This window comes from Excalfactoria chinensis, chromosome 1 (assembly GCF_039878825.1).
Source record: "Excalfactoria chinensis isolate bCotChi1 chromosome 1, bCotChi1.hap2, whole genome shotgun sequence".
Lineage (NCBI taxonomy): Eukaryota > Metazoa > Chordata > Aves > Galliformes > Phasianidae > Excalfactoria > Excalfactoria chinensis.
Window position 1 is genome coordinate 21,562,918 of NC_092825.1, and position 26,096 is coordinate 21,589,013.

The following is a 26,096-nucleotide window of genomic DNA, read 5'->3' on the forward strand; positions in this document are numbered from 1 at the left end:
CCCGACAGTGACTGGATATGTTCATTTTCTAATAAGTAAAGACAGAGTGGTAGATTTCATATTACTGAATTCAGTGCCCCAATTTTCTCTGATGCTGCTGCAGGCTGGGCAGGAAATAGCAAAGTGTTCTTTTAGCAGCTCTGTTAGCAAAGGGGGTGTGGAAGGGAAACATGGTAGCTGCCCCCACTGAGCTGGGCAGCTCTGTGGTGCAGCTGTGGCAGAGTGGTCTTGGTGACTCTTATGGTTTAGATGAGCTCAGATGTGCTTGCCTGGAACTGGTACTGGGGGTCCTTGCCCCCAGATTCAGTGCTCTTTGAATCACGTTAGGAAAAGAAAAAGAAAAACAAGTTCCATGAATAAGTTATTGCAAAACTAGGCTGACCCATTCAAGCATGCAGATGTTTTATTTAAGTACTCCTCAAATGTCTATTTATTCAGCATAACACATGTATTATGCTGCCTTCTGAAATACGATATATGACTGTCAAACAAAATTGTCAAAAACAACAGCTTCGGTTTCTTTGTATGATACACAGAAATAATTACATTTCATGTACAGTACAGATGCATTTTACACAGTCATCAACAGTCATTCACTACCAAAACAGCATTTAAATCACCTAAAACACCAAAAGAATGTGTATTTTCCAAATTCAGAATAACGCAATGATCTCGCATGTGGCATGTGGAGATATGAGACAAGACTAGAATTCTGCAAAATCATACTAAATTATTCCCTAAACTGCAATTTAAGAATGAAGTTACAGGTTGGTTCTGGGATATAACTAACTGTTATGCAAGTGTATTGCTCTAGTGCAATTCTTTTAGTCCATGCAAAAAGAAGAATAAAGAGTTTTAAGAGACACATGAACTGATGGAGTCAGTAGGTTTCTTGGGTTGTACGTAATCTGTCCCAAACTGGGTTTGGTAACTGCCTTTTAACATTATTTAACGATGTTCCTACTCAAGAAGTACCATATGGCATTAAGCTGCTGTTGCAGATTGCTAGTGTAAAGGCAGTTTTATGTCAATAGTTCTTTTAGCACAAGGTGGGGACCAAGCAAGTTTTTTATGAGTGACCATGGGTAGATGGAGGATGTAAGCATAAGCTCAAGGTCTGTTCTAGCTCTCATGTTAACCCCCTTAAAACTTAGGTATCTCACCAGCTTCAGCAGATATACCACAGTTTTCTAACAGGGTAAAAGAGAGGCGTGCAACACAGCATAGCTGACATCAGAATTACTCAAAGTGAGTGTTCTTCTGTCAGAGGACAATCTGTGCTTCTGCTACCTGTTACAATCTGAATGAAATTTAGAAGCTCGGTTTACAGTAAGTTTTTCTGATTGGAACAAAAAGCGAGTTGATAACTGCAAATTAACCAAGCTTCTGAATAAGCAAACAGTAGGAAAAAAAGCATAATGTATTACATAATATGCGCCTTTTAATTGCAATTCAGTTCTAATAGGTGACATTGTTATATTTTGGTGTATATACTGTAGCATGATAGTCCATCATCTACTCTTCAGTCTCTGTTGACAGGTACAGAGAATTATGTGTGTGCAGTAAAAAGTGTCCTATCAGCAAGTTTCAGTTTTTAGTGGGTGTCATCTCCTAATGTAAAATTTAAGGTCAGTAGAATGCTAACAAATACTATATTGAAATATATACTACTCAAACTATTAAATAACTGTGTTAATCATTTATTGTAATGGCCTCTAATGTACCGAGCCTTTTGATTTATATGCATATTTTATTTTGCAGACATGCAATTATTTCTGATCCAGTGTTTTTGATGTATATATGTACGCACTGATATGCAAATATTCCATGTATATTTGATGTATAGGATGTATGGTAGTTTGTGTACATTCCTATGAAGCATTATGATACATCACCTAATGCACTCTCATGAAGAAAAAGTGTCATTTTTTATCAGAAAGGTTTCTCTAACATCAATGTCTTCTAAAAATGAAGCCAAAAAACCTTAACTAAGAGAGCCTTCATAGTACCTGTTAGACCAGCCCACTGGCAAATTCCAATAGAAATCAGTCACATTTTTATAGCTTTGAGACCCAAACCATTATTTATCCGTGTTCTTAGATAACTGCATACCTTGACACAATATAAATCCTCAAACAAATTTTACGATGCATTTTAGTAGATAACTGCAAGAATAATTTTGCCATTGTTTTTACTGAATGTCGTTCAGCATCTTCCACTGCAGCCAACACTCTGTATGCTGCAGAACATCCATGGGGAAAGCTTAGAGAGCAATGTTAGTTGATCTCCAAACTGCCTTTGTTCCAATCTCAGTTTAAATAGGAGTGATCCTGCAACACTACATTTGGACAAGAGGTTTGTTCTGAAAATACAGGATGAGACAAGATGTCTGCAGAACTAAGGACTATGCCTGTTCATTAGCAGCCTTGAAATCCCAAACAGCATGGTAATGGTGGAGCAGACAATGAACTGCCATAGAAATAGAGGACAGAGGACAAAAAGAACAGTGACTGGATAGCACATTTGTGGTGCACAGTTTGCCTGTAAGATTATGTAGATATTTGCCATTAGAAGTTTATAGTGTAGATGAAGTTGTGTAAAATACCTTAAAGAAAAACAAATCCTGATTCCTGATACAACAGGTGTACAATGACTTATTGCAGTTGTAACAGTACCTAGGAAGCAAGATAAAACAATAGTAAATATTGAACTAACTGAACACCTTTAGTACACTAATGAGTGTTTGAATAAGAAACACTGCATTTTTCAAAGGGAAGTTATTTGTACAACTACCATGGAACATTAACAATCAGCTTGTTGTAAGTGCACAGAAATGCCCCTTTCTACAGTAATAGTTTATCATGCCTAATCTGAAAAACAACAAAAGTAAACTGAGATCACAGCTCCAAATAATTTCAGCATGCATTATGGTTGTATTTCTGTCAGTCAGTACAAACATATTTCATTATGAGCATTTTTTCTTTCTTTTATTTATTTTTATTTTTAATAGTTTCTCAACAAGTTTGTGGTTTATTAACAGGAGGAAAAAAAGGCAAGTTATCAAAATGTTTCTTGTTTTGCATTCAGCAGGAACACAGGTTTCTATTTTTTTTTTTGTTTTATGTGTATTTTTTCTTTTTTTTTCTTTTTTTTTTTTTTCTTTTTCTTTTTCTTTTTTTTCTTTTTTTTTTCTAAAAAGAGCTCTCATGATAAGAAGAAGCATCAATGGGGACATTTCATTGTGCTCTACAGTAAATCAGGACGGTCACAGAAACTTCCACTGTGTGTCAGTTCCAACACTATGTAGAAACTCCATTGGATCCCACGCTGTGACACCAACAGCCACAAATTGTTGTGGTTCTCCTGAACGTCTCACTCCGTTGCTGCTGGCACACACATCAGAGGGTGTTGTCTTTGTCATCTCTCTCATTCCTCAGGACTCTTTTCTCTCTGCTTGAGCTCAGCTTATAAGTGGTCTTTATCCTAATTTATAAATAATTCCTTATTTTATAAAGCGGATACTCTGACAATGTTTCCTCCTGAATACTCGGGAGACTCTGGCCTATCATCTCCTTCAGGCGTGGTGACGGGAGGTGTTGGGATGCTAATTATTGCTGTAGTGACGTAAGGCTGCTCACAGTTTAGTTTAACGCACTCTTCCACTTTGGCATTTAAGCTGGATCGGCTGGAGGAAGAAACAAGAACCCATGAAGAAAGTAAGTCCATATTCCTGCACACCTGATGTGTGCTCAGTGCCATCCTCTCTGCCCTGCCCTGTTACAGAGCTCAGAGGGACAAAGTGGCACTGGGCCCCTACCAACACCTACCCCAGGAGCAGGCGGCCCAGGGCTATGGTCTTTCCCACTTTCTTTCCCACCTTCTGCGCTTCTAAAAGTTTCTCAGCTCATCACCTAAGTGCTTCTGAGCAGGGGAAGCATTTGGGCTGCTCCCTGGGGAGGAAACAGCATTGACAAGTGCCTCACATTGCAGGGAAGCAGAAACTAAGTGGAATTCCCCGTACCCTACTGACTCCCCTACGCAATCTTTATGTAAGAGCCTTTGTATGTTATATACCTTCAGTAGTAAGATGCAGTGATACGAACACTGAGTTTGAGTTAATGAAACTCAGCATCATAAGAAACTTAAAGCTAACTCACAAAAGGTGAGACTGGCATTTCAAACTTTGTTGTTATTTAGCTTTTTTTTCTTGTTTTCTGTTTTCGTTTTTTCTCTCTTTCTTATATTAGTTATTCTGTGCTGGGATGTGTGGTGCAAGAAAGTCTGCCAGCAGAGAAAGGATGGGTCCGGACAATCCAAGATAGACTGGAGCTCTGTGGTGACCAAGAGCTGAAAAACTCCATTAGCTACAAGCTGCTGAATTATTCATAGAATTGAAATCCAAACCTTATAACTATTTAAAGCAAGCTACTCAGAATATCACCAAAAAAGTGAATCTTTCTAGTAACTCATGATGAGAACACATCTTTTTTAAATGGCAGCACGTCTGAGTTCAACACTTCCGAGCCCCCTGATACCTTTGCTATGTCCCCAAGGGATGGTGCTCAGATACACCTAAAAGTCAAACAGTATATTTGTGAGAGTACACAGATTTTCAATAAATTGCAGACTTAAACTGTACTTTCCTCACTTTTGTAATAACTACTCAAAATACATTTTTCTTACCCATTTCATACTTCTTGTTTGGTAGAGACTTTCTTATTACTACTATAGCGCTTACGACTCTGGCAATCTCCTTTTATTTCCCTTTTCTCTCCCTTATTTGGAAGTGTAATTTGTGCTACGTTTCTGAACTAAATAAAGAAACAGCAAATTTTTCCTTTATTCCCTATTTGCTTGTCTTGTGTATGAGAACTGCACATTTTTCTGTGCTTTTTCTTATTCTGTGTTTGTCTGTGAGCTGTACTGTTTGGTGCTTTATATCATTTGGAGTCCCTGGATGCTATTCTGTGCAAAGAACACACAACGGTTTATGGGGAGGACATAAGAGGGCAGAAATGAGAAGAGACTGACTATTCTTTTACCTTAGAATTACATTAGGAGAAAGCAGAGTGTGGGCTATTTCAGGACTACTGTCCATTCTAGATGACAATTTCAGTTTTATCTGCAGCCTCCCAGGCTATTTGTGGAGGCCAAAGCGTATTCCTAGTAAACAAATAGGTTTCAGCTCCTGGTGTGCTGATGCTAAGAAGTACCTGTTAGACAGAGGTGTCCTCTCTACACATCTGATCTGGATGGTACTGAGCTCCTGTACGCTGCCGTGGCGGCTTCCTGTGAGGGCAGTGTTGGGGATGCGGTACGTCTTTTTATGTCTTCGTGAGCAGCAAGTGCCAGTGACGCCTTGTTGGGATGAAAGCGAGGGGCTGTGGCTCGGGGGTCGATTGACTGTAGAAACCTCCATGCAGCTCTCTTCATAAAGCTGTTCATCCACAAACTCGTGATTCTAGCACAAAGGAACCCAGCAAAGGGACAGAGCACATGCAGAAAGTTAATTAAAATGGACATATTAATTATGCTTGCTTAAAGGCTTAAATCAGTACCGCTGAATAAATCAGTAAAGTTAGACAGCTTAGTTTTGATTACAGTGTTTAGCCCATAGTAGCCTGAGCTGAATACCAGTACGAATGTAAACACTGGAACAAAACTCTCAAGGTACTTAGCTATGAAAAAATAACCCAAGTTCTTTTGTAAAACCATATCGTAGGCTGCGCTATGAATGTCTGGTATCTGTGAAGTGCCAGAAAATGGGGGATTATGTTTATTTGTAAAAATAAAAGTGGTGCTTATGTAAATGCCCTAAATGCCATTTAGAAATAGGATTTGCTGTACAAAACTAGAGTAAAATTGATAAACGTTTCTCAGATGACTTCATAATACGTCAATGTTGGATTACACAATAGAAAGCAGGATTTGAAGCACTGTTTCAAGGTATGCATGTATGTAAAAGAAAAAGAATCAAATAAATAGACCCTTTGTTTGCAGGAGATGGTGAAACAGTTATATAAAACCATTCAGTATGCTCCTCATTACTGCAGATCTATATATCAAAATCAGTTCTGAAGATGGAGTGTTTCATTTAATAAGGTGGTCTTTGTCCTTGCAATCCGTGCTTAATCTCAGCACAGACAGAAATTCAGTAATTTCATAGGGCTGTCCTAGAACTGAATCTAAATTCAAGCAAATGGCAGTTTATGTTGACTTGGTGAGTTGGGATTGCTTCACACTAAGCTGTGATTTCCACATTTTGAAATAGTGAAGCAGTGGTGCTGATAATAGGAGACTGAAAAAAGAAAGAATATACACATATTTATATGTATTCAAAGCAGCAGCCCAAACTAAACTGAGATTAAGACACATTCACACGCACTTTGGGAAAGCCTCCTTTTTTCTAACCTCCTTGAAGTTACCAGTGGAATTATCTGCATATCCTGGCAATTTTTAGGGGTTATGCTCTGTTTCACACTCTTCTCAGTGTCATTCACGGCAGGTTTGTTAGCCTGCTGCATCTATTGAAAAAAGAAAAAACTATTTTCCCCTCAAAGAGGGACTCACTAATTGGAAAGATGCTCATGTTTCCCAGGAGAATTGTGGTACAGTGCAAATACAAAATATGTGAGCAAAATAAATAGCGTATCAGCTGCAGCCAACTGTTGATAAAAATGGAAACACCTTCATAGGCTTATCATCATTTCTGTTTCTTCTCTTTTCCTTCACTCAAACATAAATGTGTGTGGAATTGACTGATATTGAAGAATACCCATTTCAAGTGATATGGAAAGAAAGAATTTGCTTGAATATCAACTACACTCAAGCATGTGTCAGCAACAAACAAGATTTTGAACACTATCACACAGTGGACATAAATTTCAGAGAGAAAAAAGATCTGATCGCCGTCTTCAGATTCTCTTTCAGGGCTTACATTCTATTTGCCAACAGTTCTGCTCATTTTCCCACCAAAAATTATTTTGTTCTTCCTAAAACTTTTATGGAGCAACCAAACAGAATTCAATTAGTAGGGTCCATTAAAGAGGGCTGCTGAATGAACTTTTAATATAGACTGGAAACATTTTGAAATGATATAATGGCTCCAGTTAATCTATTTGATTACACTTAGAAATTAACTGTTCTTACATCAGCTAAATGTAGCCTATAAAATATAACATTTGGTATAATTATTTTCGTTATTAATGTAACTTTCACAGAATTCCACAACATTACTCATGTGTGTTTCATAGAGTATGAAAGATTTTATTATATTGGCTTTGATTTGTTGGAAAAGATAAAATAGTCCTTTGCCTAGCATTTGGTATATGCCCCAATCAAAAGACGTTATTCTGAAGAGGGAGGAGAGACTAAGAAGGCATCTTGTTCTTGTTGGTATACCAGGAAACAGCTGCTTTCCAGATTCCACAATCTGGGTGCCTGAAATTTCTACTCGCATCTTAAATTTTTGGAATGCAAGATCTGGCCAGACAGTTGCTTACATAAACTTTCCATATTCCATCCTTATAATTAGATGAAACGTGAACGTTTTGGGGTTGAATTCCACCAAATGGATTTTTTTGATGACTTCTATGAGAGTTAAACAAGACCTGTGGCTACTACTAGGTTTTCAAAATATGTTTGTAATATTCAACTGTGGAACATTTCAAGGCAGATTATTATTATCAGGTTCTAGTACAGAATGTCTCAAAAATGTTCCAAAAGAACCCAGCCTGAATATTGGCAATGTAACTACATTATACTCTGAAGAGGAAGCAAGACATTGCGTCCCACAAACCGTTATATAAGAGTGAATATTCTGAAGGTAGGCATGGAAAAACATAAGCACCTGAGAGATGACATATTACTAGCTAAGTGATATAACAAATGGGCTATTTTATTTACAAGAAAAAGTTGTCAACAGGAGAACATTGATTTATATATATGAATACATAATATTTTAGCAATGACTGGAAGGGGAAAACTTTATATTTTTATTTTGAGAAAGAGTAGTAAGAAATACACATTACTTTCCATTAAATATAGCAGAAGAATTACTATGTCCTTTCGCACACACACACACACAAAAAGACAGTAACTTTATGATGAAACAACACAATGTCCCGCTATGTATCCAGAAAGAGAAGCTGCAAAACAGATTTAAAAGAACCACAGAACAGTTGAGGTTGGAACAGGCCTCTGGAGGCCCACTCCCTGCTCCAGTAGGGACACCCAGAGCAGGGCACCAGAGCCGCATCCAGGTGGCTATCGAAGATCTCCAAGGAGGAGACTGCACAGCCTCTGGGCAGCCCGTTCTGGTGCTCCATCAAATGCACACTGAAGGCCACATATGCTGCTAGGCTAGGTTGATGTCACTTTACCTTTCACACTAGACAAGGCTCTCATCTTGCTCCCCTCTTTCCTTATCAAGTGCAGAGGGTACCACACTTTAAAATACAATAAAATGGCTTTTCTTCCCAACTAATCATATTCACAAAAGTCATATTACTCAGAAGAAATAGTGAAAACATTCAGAATTAGACTAATGTTGAAATTTACAAGAAAACTTTATTATTATTATTTTTACCGTAGTTTTTTCCAGGCAGTGAAGCAGGTGGTGGTGCTGCGTTTCAAAGGAAGAGCCAGATTTGCTAACAAAGGCCTGTTCTTCTTCACTGGAGGACTGTTAATATAAAGAACTCCGTATTAGTCTCATTTGTGAACAAGAGGGCTCTTATCCAAGTATTTGATCAGAACTAATCTGGATTGTATACTGTAGCATAACTGTAATGCCTCCTCCACGTGGGATAACACAAATGACCTTGGACGTGATTACTCTTTTACTTTTTTCTTTTTAAATTAAAGTCTTCCTATCCTTCCCTTGCATCTCCTTCTAAATATTTCCATTTTAGGTCTTTTAATGCCTGTATAGCTCAACTAAAATAATTTCCAAGTGCAATCGACACGCAAGCGTTGAATTCTGTATTAATACATACTTACAGTTAACATAAATTTCAGCGACAGTAAAATATTTTTTGCTTGGGAATGTGCCTTATTGGAAGGAAATTAAATAGAGTTGTCCTCCTGGGATCATTTCACTGCACTGAAGAATGTGTGGTATTGCTGCTTACACAAAAACTCATGTCAGTGATCCCAATCTGCTGACTACAGAGAGCGTACAACAGATGTTACTGACACAGAATGAAGAATTAAGTAGAAAGCATCCACTGTTTATTAATTGCTTTCATAATTATTCACTGGAAACCAGAAGAATAAAATAGGGGAGGAAGTGGGATAATAGGAAAGATTACAATTCAACTTTGGGGTATTTCAAAGCTGCATGGCAATTAAGCCATTTGGTGTCTCTTGCAGTGATTTGAATTCTTCTGAGCAGAAGAGGAATCGAAAGCTCTGACCGCTTCCCTTTATGCTAAATCACAGTCACTTCCTCTTCTGGCTATATGCTATAACGTTAGCTTTTATAACACTTCTTAAACAGAAAGGGCACAGAGGAATGAGAGCTTTCCTGTATCCCTCAGGGAGCTGCCAGAAAGTAGCAGGGACAGAGAAACACTGAGCCCTCAGTGCTCAGCTCTGCACAGGCCAGCGGCTGCCTCCGGCTGCTTGCAGTGCTACGGTCCCTGCTGCACCTGGGAGTAATGACTGAGGTTGTCCCAAGAAACAAAACAAAAGTAGGCACTTCCAGGGAACATTTGCCACTCTGCAACACCCACCTGTGCCAGCAGTACCCTATAGCCACCTCTCTCATGAGAGAATTATCACCCACGTTCTGGCTGCATAAAGCCAAATGAGATAAATGTATCCTAGAAGGCAAATGAACTAAGCTTTCTTAAAAGAGAGTTTTCTATGAGATCACCCTCTGAAAATCCAGTTTACATTGAACACAGCGTTTCTATCTGGCTATTTCCTCTCTTGGTGGTTTTTTGTTTGTTTTTTTAATTACCCTATCATCAGCTCCTGTAAAGTACCTTTAGCAGTAATAATTGCCCAGCTTATCTTTCCTTAATCTACCTCTAAAGACAGCATTGCCTAAAGACCCAAGCTGACATGCCCTAGCGAGAAATAGAATGAACTGCTGCTGTGCTGTTATTAAGCTGTTAGCGTGGAGGTGGAGGATACAAACACATTACCTGCTGCAGCTGGTTACTCAGTAAGCCATTCCGTTTGCTCTGCATGTAGGCATTAGCACTCCCACTCTTTGCTGCACGAATTCGAGCAAGTCTTGCTTTCTGCATAAACAGACAAAATAAGAGAGTGTCACATGCACTTGTATCCATTATTCTGTTTATCTAAAACTACTAATTGGAACCAGCTGCTTATGAATACCAATGTCATAATCACTGAAAGGCTGCATTGCATTTGTCCTCCAGGTGGAGCAAATCACAAATATCTTGCTATAGAAATGCAAAAAAAAACTCCACGTTTTTAGTTGTTTGTATGCATCAGCTGAGAAGAACAATGATTTTGCAGAGGGGATTAGAGGGGTGCAGAGGGGTGGCGCAGCGGTAGAATTCCCGTTTGCAACACCAGGGGGCCCGGGTTCGAATCCCCCCCTGTGGAGCAGGGGGTAGAAGTGCCGCTCTGCTACACAGAGGGCTCGAATCCCGGGAGTTGGACTCGATGATCTCTAAGGTCCCTTCCAACTCGCACAATACTATGATACTATGATGATACTATGATCAGCATGTAAGTGATTCCTGTCCTGGGGTTTTTTGTTTTGGTTTGGTTTAGTGTTTTTTTCCTGGATGTCTGTGCCTTGTAGATCAGGAGCATGGCTTCCATCTTGGCTGCTCCTGCAATGACTCTTCAAATAGGAAGAAATAACTCAGAGCACCATAATGTTGCAACTGCCATAAGCTACTTTCTCAGAGATTTCTGAGTTTTTGGAATAACAGAATGCAGTGGTTGGTTTTAGTCTCCCATTTATATTCCTAAATGCCTGCCAGGCCTTTTAAAACTTTGTGTGTGTGTCTTAATGTGTATTTTTATAATGAGACTTAATAGTCATCATTGTTGATCATAGTCTATCCATAATCTGGTTTTTCAGAAACAGCAGTCATCCAACTGCTGAGATAGAGATCTGATTTGAGAGTACTCGAGTGAACCTTCTTGTTTATGTAGGTGACCTTCATCCCAAAGAAAGTGTCTTATTGGATGTTTTGAATTCGCTAATTTGCAGAACAATTAGAAGCTAACATTATAGAATAAGAGAATCCTGGGGAAGGGACCTTGAGAGTTCATCTTGTCCAATTCCCTGCTGCAGGCTTCCCAGAGTAGGTTATGCAAGAAAGCATCCAAGCAGGTTTTGATAGTCTCCAGAGAAGTAGTCTCGTCTCCAGGCGCCATTGAAAAGAGCCAGTCTCATCCACTGGGCTCTCACCCTTTACATGTTTATAAGTGTTGTTAAGATCCTTTCCCAGCTTCCTCTTCTCCAGGCTGAACAGCCCCAGGTCTTTAAGTCTTTCCACATAAAGGAGATTCTCCAGGCCACTCATCATCTTTCTGGCCCTCTGCTGGATCTTTTCCAGGAGTTCCCTGTCTTTCTTGAACTGAAAAACCCAGGACTGGGCACAGTTCTCCGGATGTGGTCTCACCAGGGGAGAGTAGAGGGGGAGTGTCACCTCCAATTGACCTGCTGGCTGCACTCTTTTTAATGTACTCTAGGATTCCACTGGTCTCCTTGGTCACAAGGGCACACTGCTGGTTCATGGCCATCCTGTTGTCTTCCACCCAAGTCCTTCTCTACAGAGAATTGCAGCAGATCAGCCACTAATCTGTACTGATGCAGGGGTTATTCTTCCAGCAGAGGAAAGCGTGAAGAAAAGAGCCTCTTGACAAATATTATGCAAAATTAAAGCATTTGTGGCAGTTCTAGAATGATATTCTGGTTCTGTAATTTTTCTGGCTGGTTCTTTTTATGTATCATAGAGAGTTTGGGCCTACCTTCCAGCTTAGGTTTCTGATTTTGAAAGCATCAGGAATTGAATGGCTGCTGAAGCACAGGATACAACTGAAGAACTTGGAAAACTAAGTTTAATATATTAATCAGGATTTCCATATCTGACAGTTCCTCAGTTGGTATTGCCAGAAAACAAAGGGAGCATATTTGTCCCATCCACTCAGTTTCTTTGGTATTAAATGTCAACATGAAATGATTGAGAATCCCTCAGTGCTTAAGATAGCGGGAAGAAGCCCAGTCACTGCAGCCACCAGATCGTCTCTCTGGTATGACTAATAATTCACAGCGAGGAATGACTCAACACCATGCTTCTTTGCACTCACAGGCTCAAACTCACAGAAGACCTTCTCAACAGTGAGCCAAGAAATTCATGACAGCTAATAGAAAGCATGACTAGAATCTGGCTGATATGTGCACATGCTGTGTTCAAGAATATATGAAAAGTCTCTCTTAGTACTGTTCCTCATTAGGAGCTTGAGATGCTTTGGAGGTGCTATTGCAGAGTGCAACTTGCAATGCCATAAGTAAATTATTTCAGTCTTACAAGGTTTTCTGTGCTACCCACTCAATGTGAAACCTTAATTTTGGTAGTTTTTATGGTGTTTAGGGCAAAAACCATGAGCTAAAACAAAGTTTCTTTACTGGGATGAAATTCCACAATAATCTAACATGAAACTTTCTAACAGAACTAATGATCAGCTTCAGTTCTTACAGCATCCCCTGTACTGCCCTGAATTCCTTTGAATGCTTTGCTTCATTTCTTATCTTCTAATTTTGTAACTTAAAGGTGGGTCCTTTGTAACCTAGAGGTGGGTATGACTGCAATAACTGAAATCTTCCGAAAGGATAACACTTTTCTTTGGTGACTGTCAGTTTCCAAAAGATAAACACTTAATTTCACAAGGTTTTAATTGGCACTAAACGTTGTGCCATGGGTTATTTACAATATCCAGTTTTAAGCGCTCAAGATACGCTCAGCTGTTCAACTGTGGTAAGAGAGATTTTATCAGAAATACTTTAGGGCACAGATTATCATGGTACTGGGAATCATTTTTGACAAGAGTCTCTCTTCTGTCTGCTGTGCAAGAACTGAGGTAGCCTGCCCCTTTAAAGTTAGTACCTACATAGCTCCTTTTGTTTCCCTTCTGCAGCTCTACAGACTACTTAATTGTCTTGGTATCAAAAACTGAAAATGTACTTACCTTACAGGTTTTATTTCTTTAATGACCTTGTACAGTTAAAAAGGGAAAATTCCTTCATAGCCTTTCTGTGGCTCTTATAGCAACAGTCAGAATGATCTGAAGGTTATTCCCCATTGTGTATGTCATTTGTTTGTTTGGTCTTTCATAAATCCACTGCATATACTTGTTTTCAAGTGAACAATCAGGCTCTGATTTTTCTCATTTTCAGTAATTGCTAATAGTTAACTTCAGATTATAGAAAATAATTTATAGAACATCAGCATGCAGTAGAAAGGAAAACGCTGTTTACTTTGTACATTAGTGGATACGCAATTAAAAAAGGTTCATGAGTTGCACCTTGCTTTCACACTCTATTCAAACTCAGTAGACTCAAGTGCTTTTGTGCTGAATTTCAGAGGTCTTAGATAAGCTATTCCACTGATTATCTCTACAGCTTCACTGAGGTTAATACTCTAAGCTAAAATAAGTTGCATTGGTAGCACAGTTCCTTACTGCAAGAGCTTGGATTTAGCTTGCTAGGTGCTGTTAAGCAGTTATTATAATTTGTCCTAAAGCTATTTATATTTATCTAGTATTTAATTATTTATAACTTGACGGATAAATACATCTTGTACAACCAGTAAATAATGAAATACGAGCCCAGCCAATCTTCATGAAGTATTTTGCAATGTGAAAGTAGAAGACGATAATAATATGAAAGAATCAGAATTGTGTGCATTAAGTCAGATTTTGGAGCTAGCTGTCGTGTTTCTGTTTGTGTTTCCATTTGTGTTTCCGTCTGTTTGTTTCCGTATGGACCAGTCACAACACATCTGTCATTAAATTTGCCACTTGAAGGCACTGATGAGAAATGAAAATAACTTGACCTCCTGCAGTTGTCTCTAGCTGAGAAAAGCAGCATTCTTCAAAACTGTCTACACTTCTAATAAATCTGCTTGAGGTAAAAGCAAAATAAGACTGTAGACAATAATTAGTTAAGCCCTGAGTGCAAACTACTGTATGTAGGTAGGATTATATATCTCTCTATTGCCAGATAAGGTCTGATTCTTGGACATCAAAGGCTGATAGAAAAAAATGTTCTGATAAGCACAGAAAGTGTTTTTGTTGTTGTTGTGTCCCGTCTCCCCCCCCCACCCCCCCTTTTTTTTTTAATTTTCTTTTTCACTTATTGTTTATATTGGGGTCTCTTTTACAACAATGCATTTTCATAATTAAAAGTAGGATTTTCCTTTAAAATGCATTTAAAATGCGATGATATGTTTATAAATCCCTTCCTCTCTCAAGCATTGATGTGCAGCATAATTTTATTTTCTAATCTTGAAGGACAGTGCAGAATTCAGTAAATGCATATGTTGGTGGTCACATGGATCTTCAATAAATCTCCTGTCTCCTTGGGATTAGTTTTCAGCACTTCACTGAATTCTATCAAGTTTCCTTACAGCTCAAATGTTTGGTCATTTCTAAAGGCTATTTTGATTGAATTTATCCATGGTAAAGGTTACCTTGATTGAATTTATCTATGAGATATTGATAAAGGAATTTCCACAATTCCAATATCCAATTTTCTTAGCTAGATGGAAGTCTCTTGAAGCAAACAGGAGGTACCATCTCTTGCAAGGGTTTATGCTTTACTTTGAACATATGTTGTCCATCACCTTCCCAGGGATGCAGGTCAGGCTGACAGGCCTGTAATTTCCTGGGTCAAAATGAACTAAAAATATAGTTTATCCTAGAGTCAAAAGTCAGAGGCTCAGAGTCTCACTCACTCAGAAACTACCTCTAATTTGCTCTTGGATTTCTTCTTCTTGTTCATGCAACTATGTTTCTCAGTACATATTTGATTGTATGTACAAAGACTGCAAACCCAACTTTAACAAAGAATACTGCCAAAGCTCCACCTAAGAGTCCAGGGTTACAGCTGGCCTGCTGGAGGCCTGGATGGTTGTCAGGCAGTAATGTAACATTGGGTCCTAAGCTTTGTGTAGTTTTCGTGAACTCTTTCCCATGATAATAGCCACCTTTAAAGGGAGTCATTTCAGGTTCCTTGAATGGCACTGTATTGTCAGGGGATATTAGATAGTAGGGATTCTGCACAGATATAAGGCACTGGCTCTTTCTCAGTTCAAAATAAAGGCTTGTTTAAGTCACAGTGGTGCTGTTGGTGGTGCTCTCTTACCACTGTTGTTGCTCATCTCTACCTGCTAGACCAGGCCCCTCTGCTGCCAGGGCAATCTGCTGAGCTGCAGCCAACAGCCAAGTGAGGGAGGCAAAATGGGAGGGAGCTTTGTAAGGGAAGGCAGGCTAGGCAGGGCCATCACCTCAGTGTCTCATGCTGGGGTATGACCATGGCTTGCAGCCAACATGGTGGCCTGGACACTTTATACAGAGGTAGTAGAGCTCTCCTGTGAAATTCAAGTCTATACTTCATAGGTAAATATTGATAAATACAGGCTGTGCAGTATTCAGTAAGTTCTTTCTGCTGACTTTTCCTTCAGTCCCTCAGAGCAATACTCAGTTCATATCCTCTCAGTCATTTTAAAATGAGAGAGAAGATAAGTTTTGCAATAGGATAAATGAGTGAAACATACCCAGCGCTACATTAACCAGACCTTAAAGCCATTTATTTTTTTCTATAGCAAGAAGGATATAAACCAGGTCAGAGTGAATCTGCGATCCTTACTCTTGGCATTGTTTTGAGGACTGGAGGAAACAAGGTTTTGCGGAATTGCCATTCATCACTTCACGTTCCTGTTTGTGACATACAATGAGCTCACTGTTTTTCAAGGAGAGAAAGTCGGTTATTAAACAGTTTCTATTCAAGAAGAGACTGTAGGGAATATCCACCAGTCTGCTGATCTAATTTTATAAGGTGTTTTCCAATTTCTATCTCTTTTTCACTGTAAAGTGCAAATCAGATATAGAAAAATTTATTCAACATTATACAGTAGGAGGCTGTGTGTATCTGAAGTTGGTTGTCTGTGCAGTCATGAAAGCTCAGAACAGGCACATTGATTGCTGGGATCAAGCAGATCTGTTATCCATGACTGGCACAATGCTCTGAGGCATAGTAATGAAGCACTGTGTTCTGCTGGTACATACAGTTCTTTCACTCTTTACTGCAATTACGTAATAGAAATGAAAAATTCTCTACAAAAACAATGTAGTGTAAAAATTATGTACTCTCTATGTTTTTTGGTTGTGGGAGAAGGGAGTATACAGTTGGGACACAGGACAAAACAAGATGCAAAAGGATGTGTGTAATTAGTAGATAGGGGAGATATGATACTTGGAGCACTGAAACAGCCTGTGTTTGAAATCAGGTTTCTAAGTGTCTCTGGGATACTGCTGTTCTCTCTGGTAGCCATTTTCCCAGTTCTCTCAAGATGTGGCTATTTAAAGGATACAACATCTTCATCCCAGGCCTACGACTACCTCTTTTTTGGCAGTGTACCTCAGTTTCTCCTGATTCTAAGATTTTCCAAGAATTATATCACCATGTTTGCTTATTTCACTTCCTTTCTATGGAGTCATCAGTCAAAAAGGTGACCAGGAATAACAAATTTTGTGTTATTCCTGTTATAGTCTCTAAAGTAATTGCTGTTGTCTATATGAAGCAGATGCAGTCTCTGTTCCTTTGGTCAACATGTGAATTTCACAGCCATGACCATCCTGCACACCTCCTCTGTGGGCAGGAATCCCACTCTCACTGGACCCCTCAGAGCCTGTGGGCCCACTGGCTGATGAACCTTTTCCACAGAGTAAACAGCAGAACAGCTCTAGTCCCTTATCAGGGCTTCAGATGTCAAGAGAAGCCATATAAGACATTTTTCATCAGGAGGCTGAGTAAAGTGGATTGGATCTGGCATTTTTGATGTGGGATAGAAAAAGTGGTGCTGCTCTGTCGTGGCTGCATCTTTCCTGGCAAATAGGTCTTCCTGATTCTTGACCTTGTGCGTGTAGGCCAGGGAGAAAAAATGTCATAGAGCTAGGTGATATTTTAGTGATATCGGTCACTAAGGAAGCTGAAAAAAAAAACAACAGACTTTTGTTTTTGTCTTTTTCTGATTCAGCTTTTTCTGAAGCCTTTTAAGCAAAGTAGTGCCAAGGAAACAAGTTCCCAATAGTCAAACTCCCCAGAGAGTTAACCTGGGAATTAAACAAGTGGATTAGTGAAACTGGCTGTTAAGATAGACATTAGAAGTAATGCTTAGGTTTTCAGTGTTGGTTTTTTGTGGTTTTTTTGGTGTTTTTTTTTTTTGTGTTTTTTTTTTTTTCTCAGATCACTCTTGAGGAAAGAAAGTCTTCCTGAAAAGTAATGCTTTCAGTAGGCAGTACTACAGCTATTGCCTAAAAACAGTAGATCTGGTCTAATTAGGATGAATTACATCTGTAATTACATCTGTACATTTTGACAAAAAAAGATAAATGAACCACTTTTATTTAAATTAAAATTAACACAGCATTTGCATCTGGAACTCTGGCTTGGCATGTAATGTATACATATAGCAGTCATCTTTGTAATAAATCATACTTGCTTTTGAGACACATAAAAATTTACCTTTAAGCTACTGTCAGTATCAAAAGGGGAAAAATTGAAGAGCTCACCTTCTGTGCCCTGCGCTTGTCTGCTCGTTGGTTCTGGTGGTAGATACGGCTGAAGTTGGAGACAATGACAGGAACTGGCAGAGCAATCACTAAGACCCCACTCAAGGAGCATATTGAACCAAAAATCTTGCCAGCTATTGTCTTCGGCACCATGTCACCATACCTGGGTTGAAGAAAATAAAACCCTTAGAAAAGGCAAAATCTTTTTTAAGTACCAAATTTTAAGATAAATTAATTGCACAATAGATTTTACTTCTCTTGCAAATAACGCTTGATGGATGTCATATTTTACACTCATTCATTTGTTACATAGCAAGCCTAGTGCTGGGCATGCTTTTTTTTTTTTTTTTTTTTTTTTCCCCATAATTTTAAGGTAATGTTTGATATCCTGTTGATCAACTATGAGCATCTATGCTTTAGCTGCTCAAGTCTTCCCAAGCTGACTCTATTGTGATGAAGACAGACCTGCCTATGGAAAAATTCTCAGGGTCTAAGTCCTTCCTCTGTTTGTTTGATTGAAGAACTCATTGCTTTCCATTGGTGAGATCCAAGGAAGATCACTTGGTAGATGTGACTTGACTTAGATGTCAAGCTGAATAATCTATATTCTCACTAAACTGATATAGAGCTTTCCTTTAGGAAGGCAGTGTATTTTGGAACAGGGAGCCCAGGAGATCATTAACTTTCTGTCCTTGGAGATTTTCAAGACTTGGCTGAACAGAAAGATGTCTGACCTAATCTTTTGTTGTTGATAGGGCTTCTCTGAGTGAGGGGCTAGAATATCTGACCTCCACACGTCCCTCCTATAGTCTAAATATTTTTCCACATAGCCAAAAGCAAACCCCAGAAACTTGAGCCACAAGTGCAAACAACTAAAGAAATTTGAACTGCAAATCCTGCCAGTGTTCAGAACTCCTAGGGCTGGAATTTACCACATTTCTTTATGATGCTGGATATTGTTTTTTCCAGCAAGTGTATATTTCTTATAGCGTTGCTAAGAAGTATGTAGAGAGATTCCAGTGAAAGCTTATTAAGAGAAATCAGCTATTTGCACTTTGTAGACTGCCATATTCTATAGGACAAGGATGTAATTACAGACTACAGAGTTTAATAAAGAGATACATTACCTGCAAGTACCATTCTGTTTCAACTGAGTTTTAAACTATTAATAAACATAGACTGTAGCATGTCCTTGTGTAAAGAGACACAGCATGTGTTCTACTGCAGAGTTTACAACAACATGAAAAAAGGTAAGAAATAAAACTGCAGGAGGGATAATATTTGGAGAGTGGTATCTGGAAAACAGAAGTAGTTCAGCAGAAAGCTGGAGAAGCAGGAGAAGTGGACTCTTCAAATTACATGGTCCAAATTGTGCCCATAATCATGAGAAGAGGGGCTGTCTAACCATGGTTAGAGAGCACTTTCTAGCAATGAGAGCTCAGCCTGTGTGTGAAGGAGATAATATATCACTTTGTGGGGGAAGATGAATGACTTGAATTTTCTAAGAAGAAGGTATTTAACTCAAAGATTCAAATAAGGTTCATCCAGGCAGACATAATATAGATGGCCATGTCTTAGTTTATTGACCGTGCCTATGTTGTGTAAAATAAATGTTTAGCCGCTTTATAAAGCATGCCCAAGTGTAAAACATTCACAGGAAAAATGGTATATTATTATTTGTACTAATAAAATAGTCACCTTCTCAGAATTTCAGTGTTGGTAATTGCTGATTTTGTGACATGCAGGAGTGGATAAAATGACATCAGGTAATAGAAACCATCTTCTCAGTTAATAATACAGGTTGTCTCAGTTACAGGATGCATAAAATGAAGAACACTGGAAAGAGAGCTTTTCTGAGCTATTAACATTTGCACCTTAGAACAAAGGTATTTTTGGTGCTTGTCTTCCTAAGCTAATGGTGTGGTGAGCAGGACTAAGGAAGTCATCCTGCCCCTGTACTCAGCATTGGTGAGGCCTCACCTCGAGTACTGTGTCCAGTTTTGGGCACCTCAGCACAAGAAGGACATGGAGGTACTGGAGCAGGTCCAGAGAAGGGCAACGAGGCTCGTGAAGGGCTTGGAGAATCAGCCCTATGAGGAGAGACTAAGGAAGCTGGGGCTGTTTAGTCTGAGGAAGAGGAGGCTGAGGGGAGACCTTATTGCTGTCTTCCAGTACCTGAAAGGTTCTTACAGTGAGAGTGGGGCAGGTCTATTCTCACTACTGACTTGTGACAGGACGAGGGGAAATGGCCTCAAGTTGCGCCAGGGCAAGTTTAGGTTGGATATTAGAAAGAACTTCTTTACAGAAAGGGTGGTTAGGTACTGGAATGGGCTCCCCAAGGAGGTGGTTGAATCGCCATCCCTGGATGTGTTTAAGAGCCGCTTGGATGTGGTACTCAGGGATATGACTTAGAAGAGGTTTGTTGTTGTGGTATTGTTTTGTGGTTGTTTTTTAAGAGATAGGCTACTGGTTAGGCTGCGGTTGGACTTGATGATCTTCAAGGTCTTTTCCAACCTGAGTAATTCTATGATTCTATGATTCTATGATTCTAACCAACCGTTCTCAGAGGTGACACATATCCAACTGTTGGGCCTGTGGGTGGATAATCAGCATTTCGAGGTCCCTTTGCTGAACAGGATCCTGGACACCTGACTACTGCACTCTGCTTTTTTCAGCAGTGGTGAATGAGTGGAAGCACAGGGATGCTGCTGGTGCAGGGTGGGAGGGTCTGCCCAGCACCCCCATGCTGCCCTGTGAGCACCTGGGTGTGATGGATGGCCTGAAGTTTGCTTAGAAGGGAAGGCCAAGGATCAGACCAGTGGTAAATATTATTGGTTTACAGGAACTGCCGGTGTTTTGCTTCTTCCTTTAGGAGATGATCCAAGTATTGAATTAAAGTGTATCAACAGAAAGCTATTTAGAAGGCAGGATATATTTACACACACTTGATGCTATCAGAACTTGAAATACAAAATTTATACACATCTAGTACCATTATGACAGACCTATCAAACTAGATTACTAAGCCTATATTTAGATAAGTAAAATTATCACTTGAAACGTGGAAGTGGTGAACCGTCATAAGCCTACATTACCACCAATAGCTGCTGTGTACTGAAGGCATTTCTAGCTCTAATTTGGTTTGAAGTTGCTCAGGGATGTATCACCCTGTTGAATACATGACACCATAATTATGTGAATTATCCACAAACTGATGTTTTAGGCATGGTGATGGGAATTTTAGCATATACATCTCCAAAATTTCAGTGTTTGTGTGTGACCTACCTAGGGATACAGGGAGACAGCTTTTCATGGCATTTCAGTGTTATGGAACTAAACAAACAAACAAAAAAATAATGTTGTTTGATATGTGAAGGTATTTTGCAATGTTTTTTCATCATTTCTGAGCAAGATGAAAGGTAGATGGATATATCACCTATTTTGAAATAACTTGCTTTTATTTCTTTTTCAGCTTGAGTGAATTGTACGACTGTGACATTTTCCAAAAATAATGCTGTTTGTCCACTGTTTAATGCTAATAATACTTTTCACATCTTTAATAATCCTAACAGAATTAGTTGTTCTCCTGTTGATAAACAGTTTTGGTGTGGTTTAAATAAGATTACATTCAGAAAATACGACTGCCAAGACATCACTCTACCTGTACTGCATGTGAAATATGTTCAGTCACCAAAGGAGGTTTTACTACCCTGGCTAGCCTTGCTCTCCTTTGGTACAGTGACACAGATTTTAGTCTATCATCAGTAGGATTAGAATTATTATTGAAATTCGTCCTGCTGATTAAATATTACCTTTAGTCATACTTCATATATCAGTGAGTATCATCAGTGGAAGTTAATGGCAGAAAACAAAGGGAAAATTTCTCCTCCACCCTATCTGTAACTTTCCTTGGAAAAATCTACACTAAAAATAATTCAATTTTTAGATGTAGCTTTGTGGTTCCTGTATTTTAAAGAGAGAAAAATAACACTTGATCTGCAAGACAAATGCCACAAATATGATCTCTTCGGTGATGGAAACACAACAAATATTGACTTTTCTTAGGAAATATTCACAGAGAGGCTTCTCAAAAGAGAATTATCTCAGGGTTTTATGTGGAACTACTTTCCTTGTCTCCCTGCTATTCAGACTGTCACTGCAAACATATTCTGTAAGTGTGGTTTTGTGTTGTTTTTCTTCCTACTTTCAATCAACCTTTTCAGAGCTTTTATATATAGTCTGTTCCATATATGTCTCATTGTGGCCAAAGCCCACGTTGGTCTTTGGGCATTTATGATTTCTACTGACAATCTAATTTTGCAACATCAAAAGTGTCATCACAATATTGTAAGCCCTGGATGAAGTGAGGAAAAAGAGATGCCATGTTTATCCCTGTTATCCATCAGAGGCGTTCAACATTACCCAAAAAAGGAAGTAAAAAGGATGTGACAAACTAGATATGTCAGTCAAGTTTTATCAAATCACAACTCAGAAATGACGTGATCAAACAAATGCATTGGTTTTACTGGACATAGTCCAGACAGCTCAGACATGTGCTATTGCTTCAGTCCGTGGCTCTCTGGTCACTAAGGGACATACTAAATGGATGGATTTAAAGGAACATATGTTTGTCCCAGTTGTTTGTATTTAACAGGCAATAGAACATGTCTGCATATTTGTTACCATATTGCAAGTGGACACAGCAAATCTTGAAAACAAACACTGGATCTTTCAGAGTATTAACCTGAGCAACAGGGACATGATTTTTTACAGCTTTGCATGGCAGATGTGGAGGCTTGAAATGCAGACTGAACCACACACAGAAATGTGAGCTCTGTAGGAGCTTGGGAAAAACAGATGTATTTAGAATATTACAACTGCCCATTCTGTACCCAAAAGTATTACTACATTACTCACAGACAGCCACCTGCCAAAGCGATACTGCTTTTCTAACTGTTGAGCATAATACACCTCGTGTTGCATACTGAGAATTCAAGAAATCCGAATCCGTATTTCTGTCATCTTCAGATATTTGAGATATTTGCCTTATTACCGAGTCTAATGATGCCTGCTTTTATTTTTTCTTGTTCAGTCTAGGACAAAAGATCTGTCACCTGTCATTATTTGAAACAAGTCACACCTTTTAGCCATTTTTCCCTGAGCAGAGAAGGTCTTTCCTTTTACAACCTTTGTGAATGAGATTGACAGCGCTGCTTTATAGACGTCTGTTTGTTTGAACTCAGGAGTGATTCTTTTTTTTTCAAATGAAAATTAAATGTATTCTGGAGGGTAAAATCATAATCAAAAGAATATTTTTATTTCTATGTAGAGATTATTTTATATGCACTCGAGAGATTAGAAATGCAAATTTGCAATCATTTACCATAAGCAGAAAATCCCCAAACCTCCAGTGATGTCAGCAGAGAAAGTCTCAGATTGCAGGAGATATAAAGCAGAAATAAATCCAGGATGTGCACCTTTACAAAGATCAAATAGGCTGACGTGAAAAATAAACTTGGTAATATTCAGAACGGCGAGATGCAATAGCGCTTTCTGGCGCTAGGGGGCATAAACACCATTAAAATTAAATGCAAATGCCCAAAACCATTTTTAATGCATGTTGCAAATACTTCTGCCCTCTCCCACCTCTTTCGAATTCATTTACATTCTTTTACAAACATTACGTTGATTGCGGTCCGTTGCCTGCTCCCATCTTATTTGTAAAGAGGGAAAGCTGGTAACATTTCTAAGCGTGTAAAACATATCACAAAACAATGGGGTTGTAAATAAAAAAAAGAAAAAAAAAGAAAACACCAACAAAAAGTCATTAATTTAATCTGGCAATATTTATTTTAAAAGCAAGGAAAAGTATGGTCAAAGAACAATGAAAACAGTAGAAGAGCCATGGAAACTAAACCATCTAATTAGAAGCCTGAGCTGCATATTTTTCCACCTGTGTGGCTGACAGCCATGTTTCCCAGGGGATTTGGTATGTCATGCAGGTAGAGCTCCAGCTTTTGGCACTGGAGGTGATTAATACAATGCTGGCAACCTGAGCTTTTTCCTTCAGCCCTGTTAGTTTCACCCCATTGTCCCCACACTCCCAGGACCATTCATATTATCTTCCCTTCCAGTTGCCTGGCAGGGTTTGTTGGCCACTCACCTCTGTGGAATTGTGCACCTGCCCTCTGGATTCCCATTCCAGCTGATGGCACTTCCCTTCTCTCCAGCAGCCTCAGGCAGAACCCCAGAGGCCACTCTGAAGGACTCGCCACCAAGATCACACAGCTGCTCATTGGCCCTTGCATTTAGGCAGCCAGCCACCCCATCAGGCATGCACATAAGTTCCAGCACAGGGGAGAAAGAAAGAAAACTAACTCCCAGCCTATCTGACACTAACAATAACCATGATGAATTTGCAGCCTTACCTAGGTCTTAAAATAGCCTAATGATTTTGGAAAAGTAATTTCTAATAATACAAAATATTGCTGTTAGGTATGAGAGGTGAAGCATTACACACATTATTCCAAATTTTATTCCAACCTGGGGAGATTCTGAATGGAATTACAAATAATCTTTCAGGCTGCTTTTATTGCTGTGAAGGGCCCTCTGTTGCAACAACCCACACTTCTGCTCCATACTGATGGACGTGGTCCCCTCTGGGGTCCAGAATGCTGTTGCAAGCACCAGCCAGAATGATCATTCATGAATGATGAAGAGCACATCTGCTTCTCAAGAGCAGCCGCGCTCCTGGGCTTTCTGGACTGCAGAAGCAGAGTCCCTCTGGATGGTGACACACTACTGCCCCTGCACCTGGCTGATTTCGTGGTTCTGAAATATAAGGTTTCCAATGAAATACAGGGATTTTTTTTTTTTTTGCATGTGCACTAGGGCTTCCATCCAAGAAGCTTAAGCAGATTTGCTGAGGTGTGAGTTAGTTTTTAGAGGTCATTAAAAAAAAAAGCAACTTTTGCATGGGAAAGTTAAAAGACCTGTCCATAGAAACATTCTCATCTTCTTGCAGTCGAGATCCAGACGACTAATGTCCTTCTGTTTTCCTTTACTATAAAATATTAAATATGAGAAGATAAAAAATGTCTTTGTTTTTCCTTTTTTGTCACGTCTCCCTCACTCCGTGGGGAAAGCTAACATTCTACCTGCTCCTGAGCAGCTGCAAAGCACCATAGAAATGCAGTCTCTGCTTAATGATGTATGGTGGTTATTTACATTACTAGGGCTACAGAGGGCTACAGCTCAGCTGACTTCCAATATGTCTGTTACAGCCGAACACCTGAACAGACATGCTACTCAGATGCAGGACTTTTTTTTCGTGAATTTTATTTTTCCCTCCACTTTTCAGAAGAAATGACTTTATATATACATATATATATATTTAAGGAGAAAAAGAATATTTTGGAATGGATCAGACAGTTTTCATGAATAAGAAGAGTGACATAGAAGAAAAATTATTCTCAATGCAAAATTTGCAAACTGCCCTTCCTAGTACTGCCTAAATCACTGAGATTCCTACAATCCATTGGCCATCACTTGTAGGGGATCATGGGGCATTTTCAGAGTTTTCAGGGCAATGGAGTTTCGCATGACCTGCCTTGTTGCAACAGGGTACTGTGGGAAGGGCTGGTGTCCTTGCCATCCCACACGTACCTGAGAACAAGCCTTCTGTTGCAAGAATAATACTCATCAGTTGGTCTGCCATTGTCTCCCTTGGAAAAGAGCAGCTGTTTAACCCCACCCTTATACTTCAATGCACATGTGAACAAACAGATCTCAACTTGCTTCACAGACAGATGCTAGGACTATGCAGATAGGCTTTGATAGGGAGCAAATATAAGTCACGCATTTTAACACTGAGACTGCTGGGAAACAGACAATCAGTCAAGAACAGAAGCAGCCCATTTTGAGAATAGGAAAAGAAGTGCAGCAGAAAAGAATATAGAGGTGTCAAATTATACTGCACAACTGCAAAATGGTGTCCTTGTCTAAGGAGGTGCTGAAAATTGTTTTGAAGCTGTTCCCTGCAGCTTCCAAGCTGCTTGGTGACTAAATGCTAGCAAGTTGACTCAGATTAGTCATTTATTTCAACATTACATGCAACAACAGATAATTTAAAATGTTACTGGTAATAAGTTTGAATGGAATATCTAAATAAAGACTTCAGCTGTGTTGCCTTAAGGAATCAATTTGTTCGTTTGCAATCTGAAAAAGTATCTAAACTGCAGCTTAGAAGTGAATAGTATTTTCAAAATACCACTGCATGTGAATCTGAAATGATCCAGGGCTCGATTTGG

General features: G+C 39.2%; 1 protein-coding gene across 2 annotated transcripts in view; it reads right to left on the reverse strand.

Moving 5' to 3' along the window:
• Positions 1-385: 385 nt before the first annotated feature.
• KCND2 (potassium voltage-gated channel subfamily D member 2) overlaps positions 386-26,096 on the reverse strand; it is a 256,522-nt gene continuing 230,811 nt past the window's right edge. For both annotated transcript variants that reach the window (XM_072327644.1, XM_072327637.1), the window contains exons 3-7: positions 17,788-17,950; positions 10,152-10,250; positions 8,588-8,683; positions 5,214-5,461; positions 386-3,685 (exon numbers count right to left, since the gene is read on the reverse strand). In XM_072327644.1, the coding sequence (XP_072183745.1) occupies positions 3,508-3,685; positions 5,214-5,461; positions 8,588-8,683; positions 10,152-10,250; positions 17,788-17,950 (784 nt within the window). In that variant the 3' untranslated portion in view covers positions 386-3,507. The remainder of the gene's footprint in view (positions 3,686-5,213; positions 5,462-8,587; positions 8,684-10,151; positions 10,251-17,787; positions 17,951-26,096) is intronic.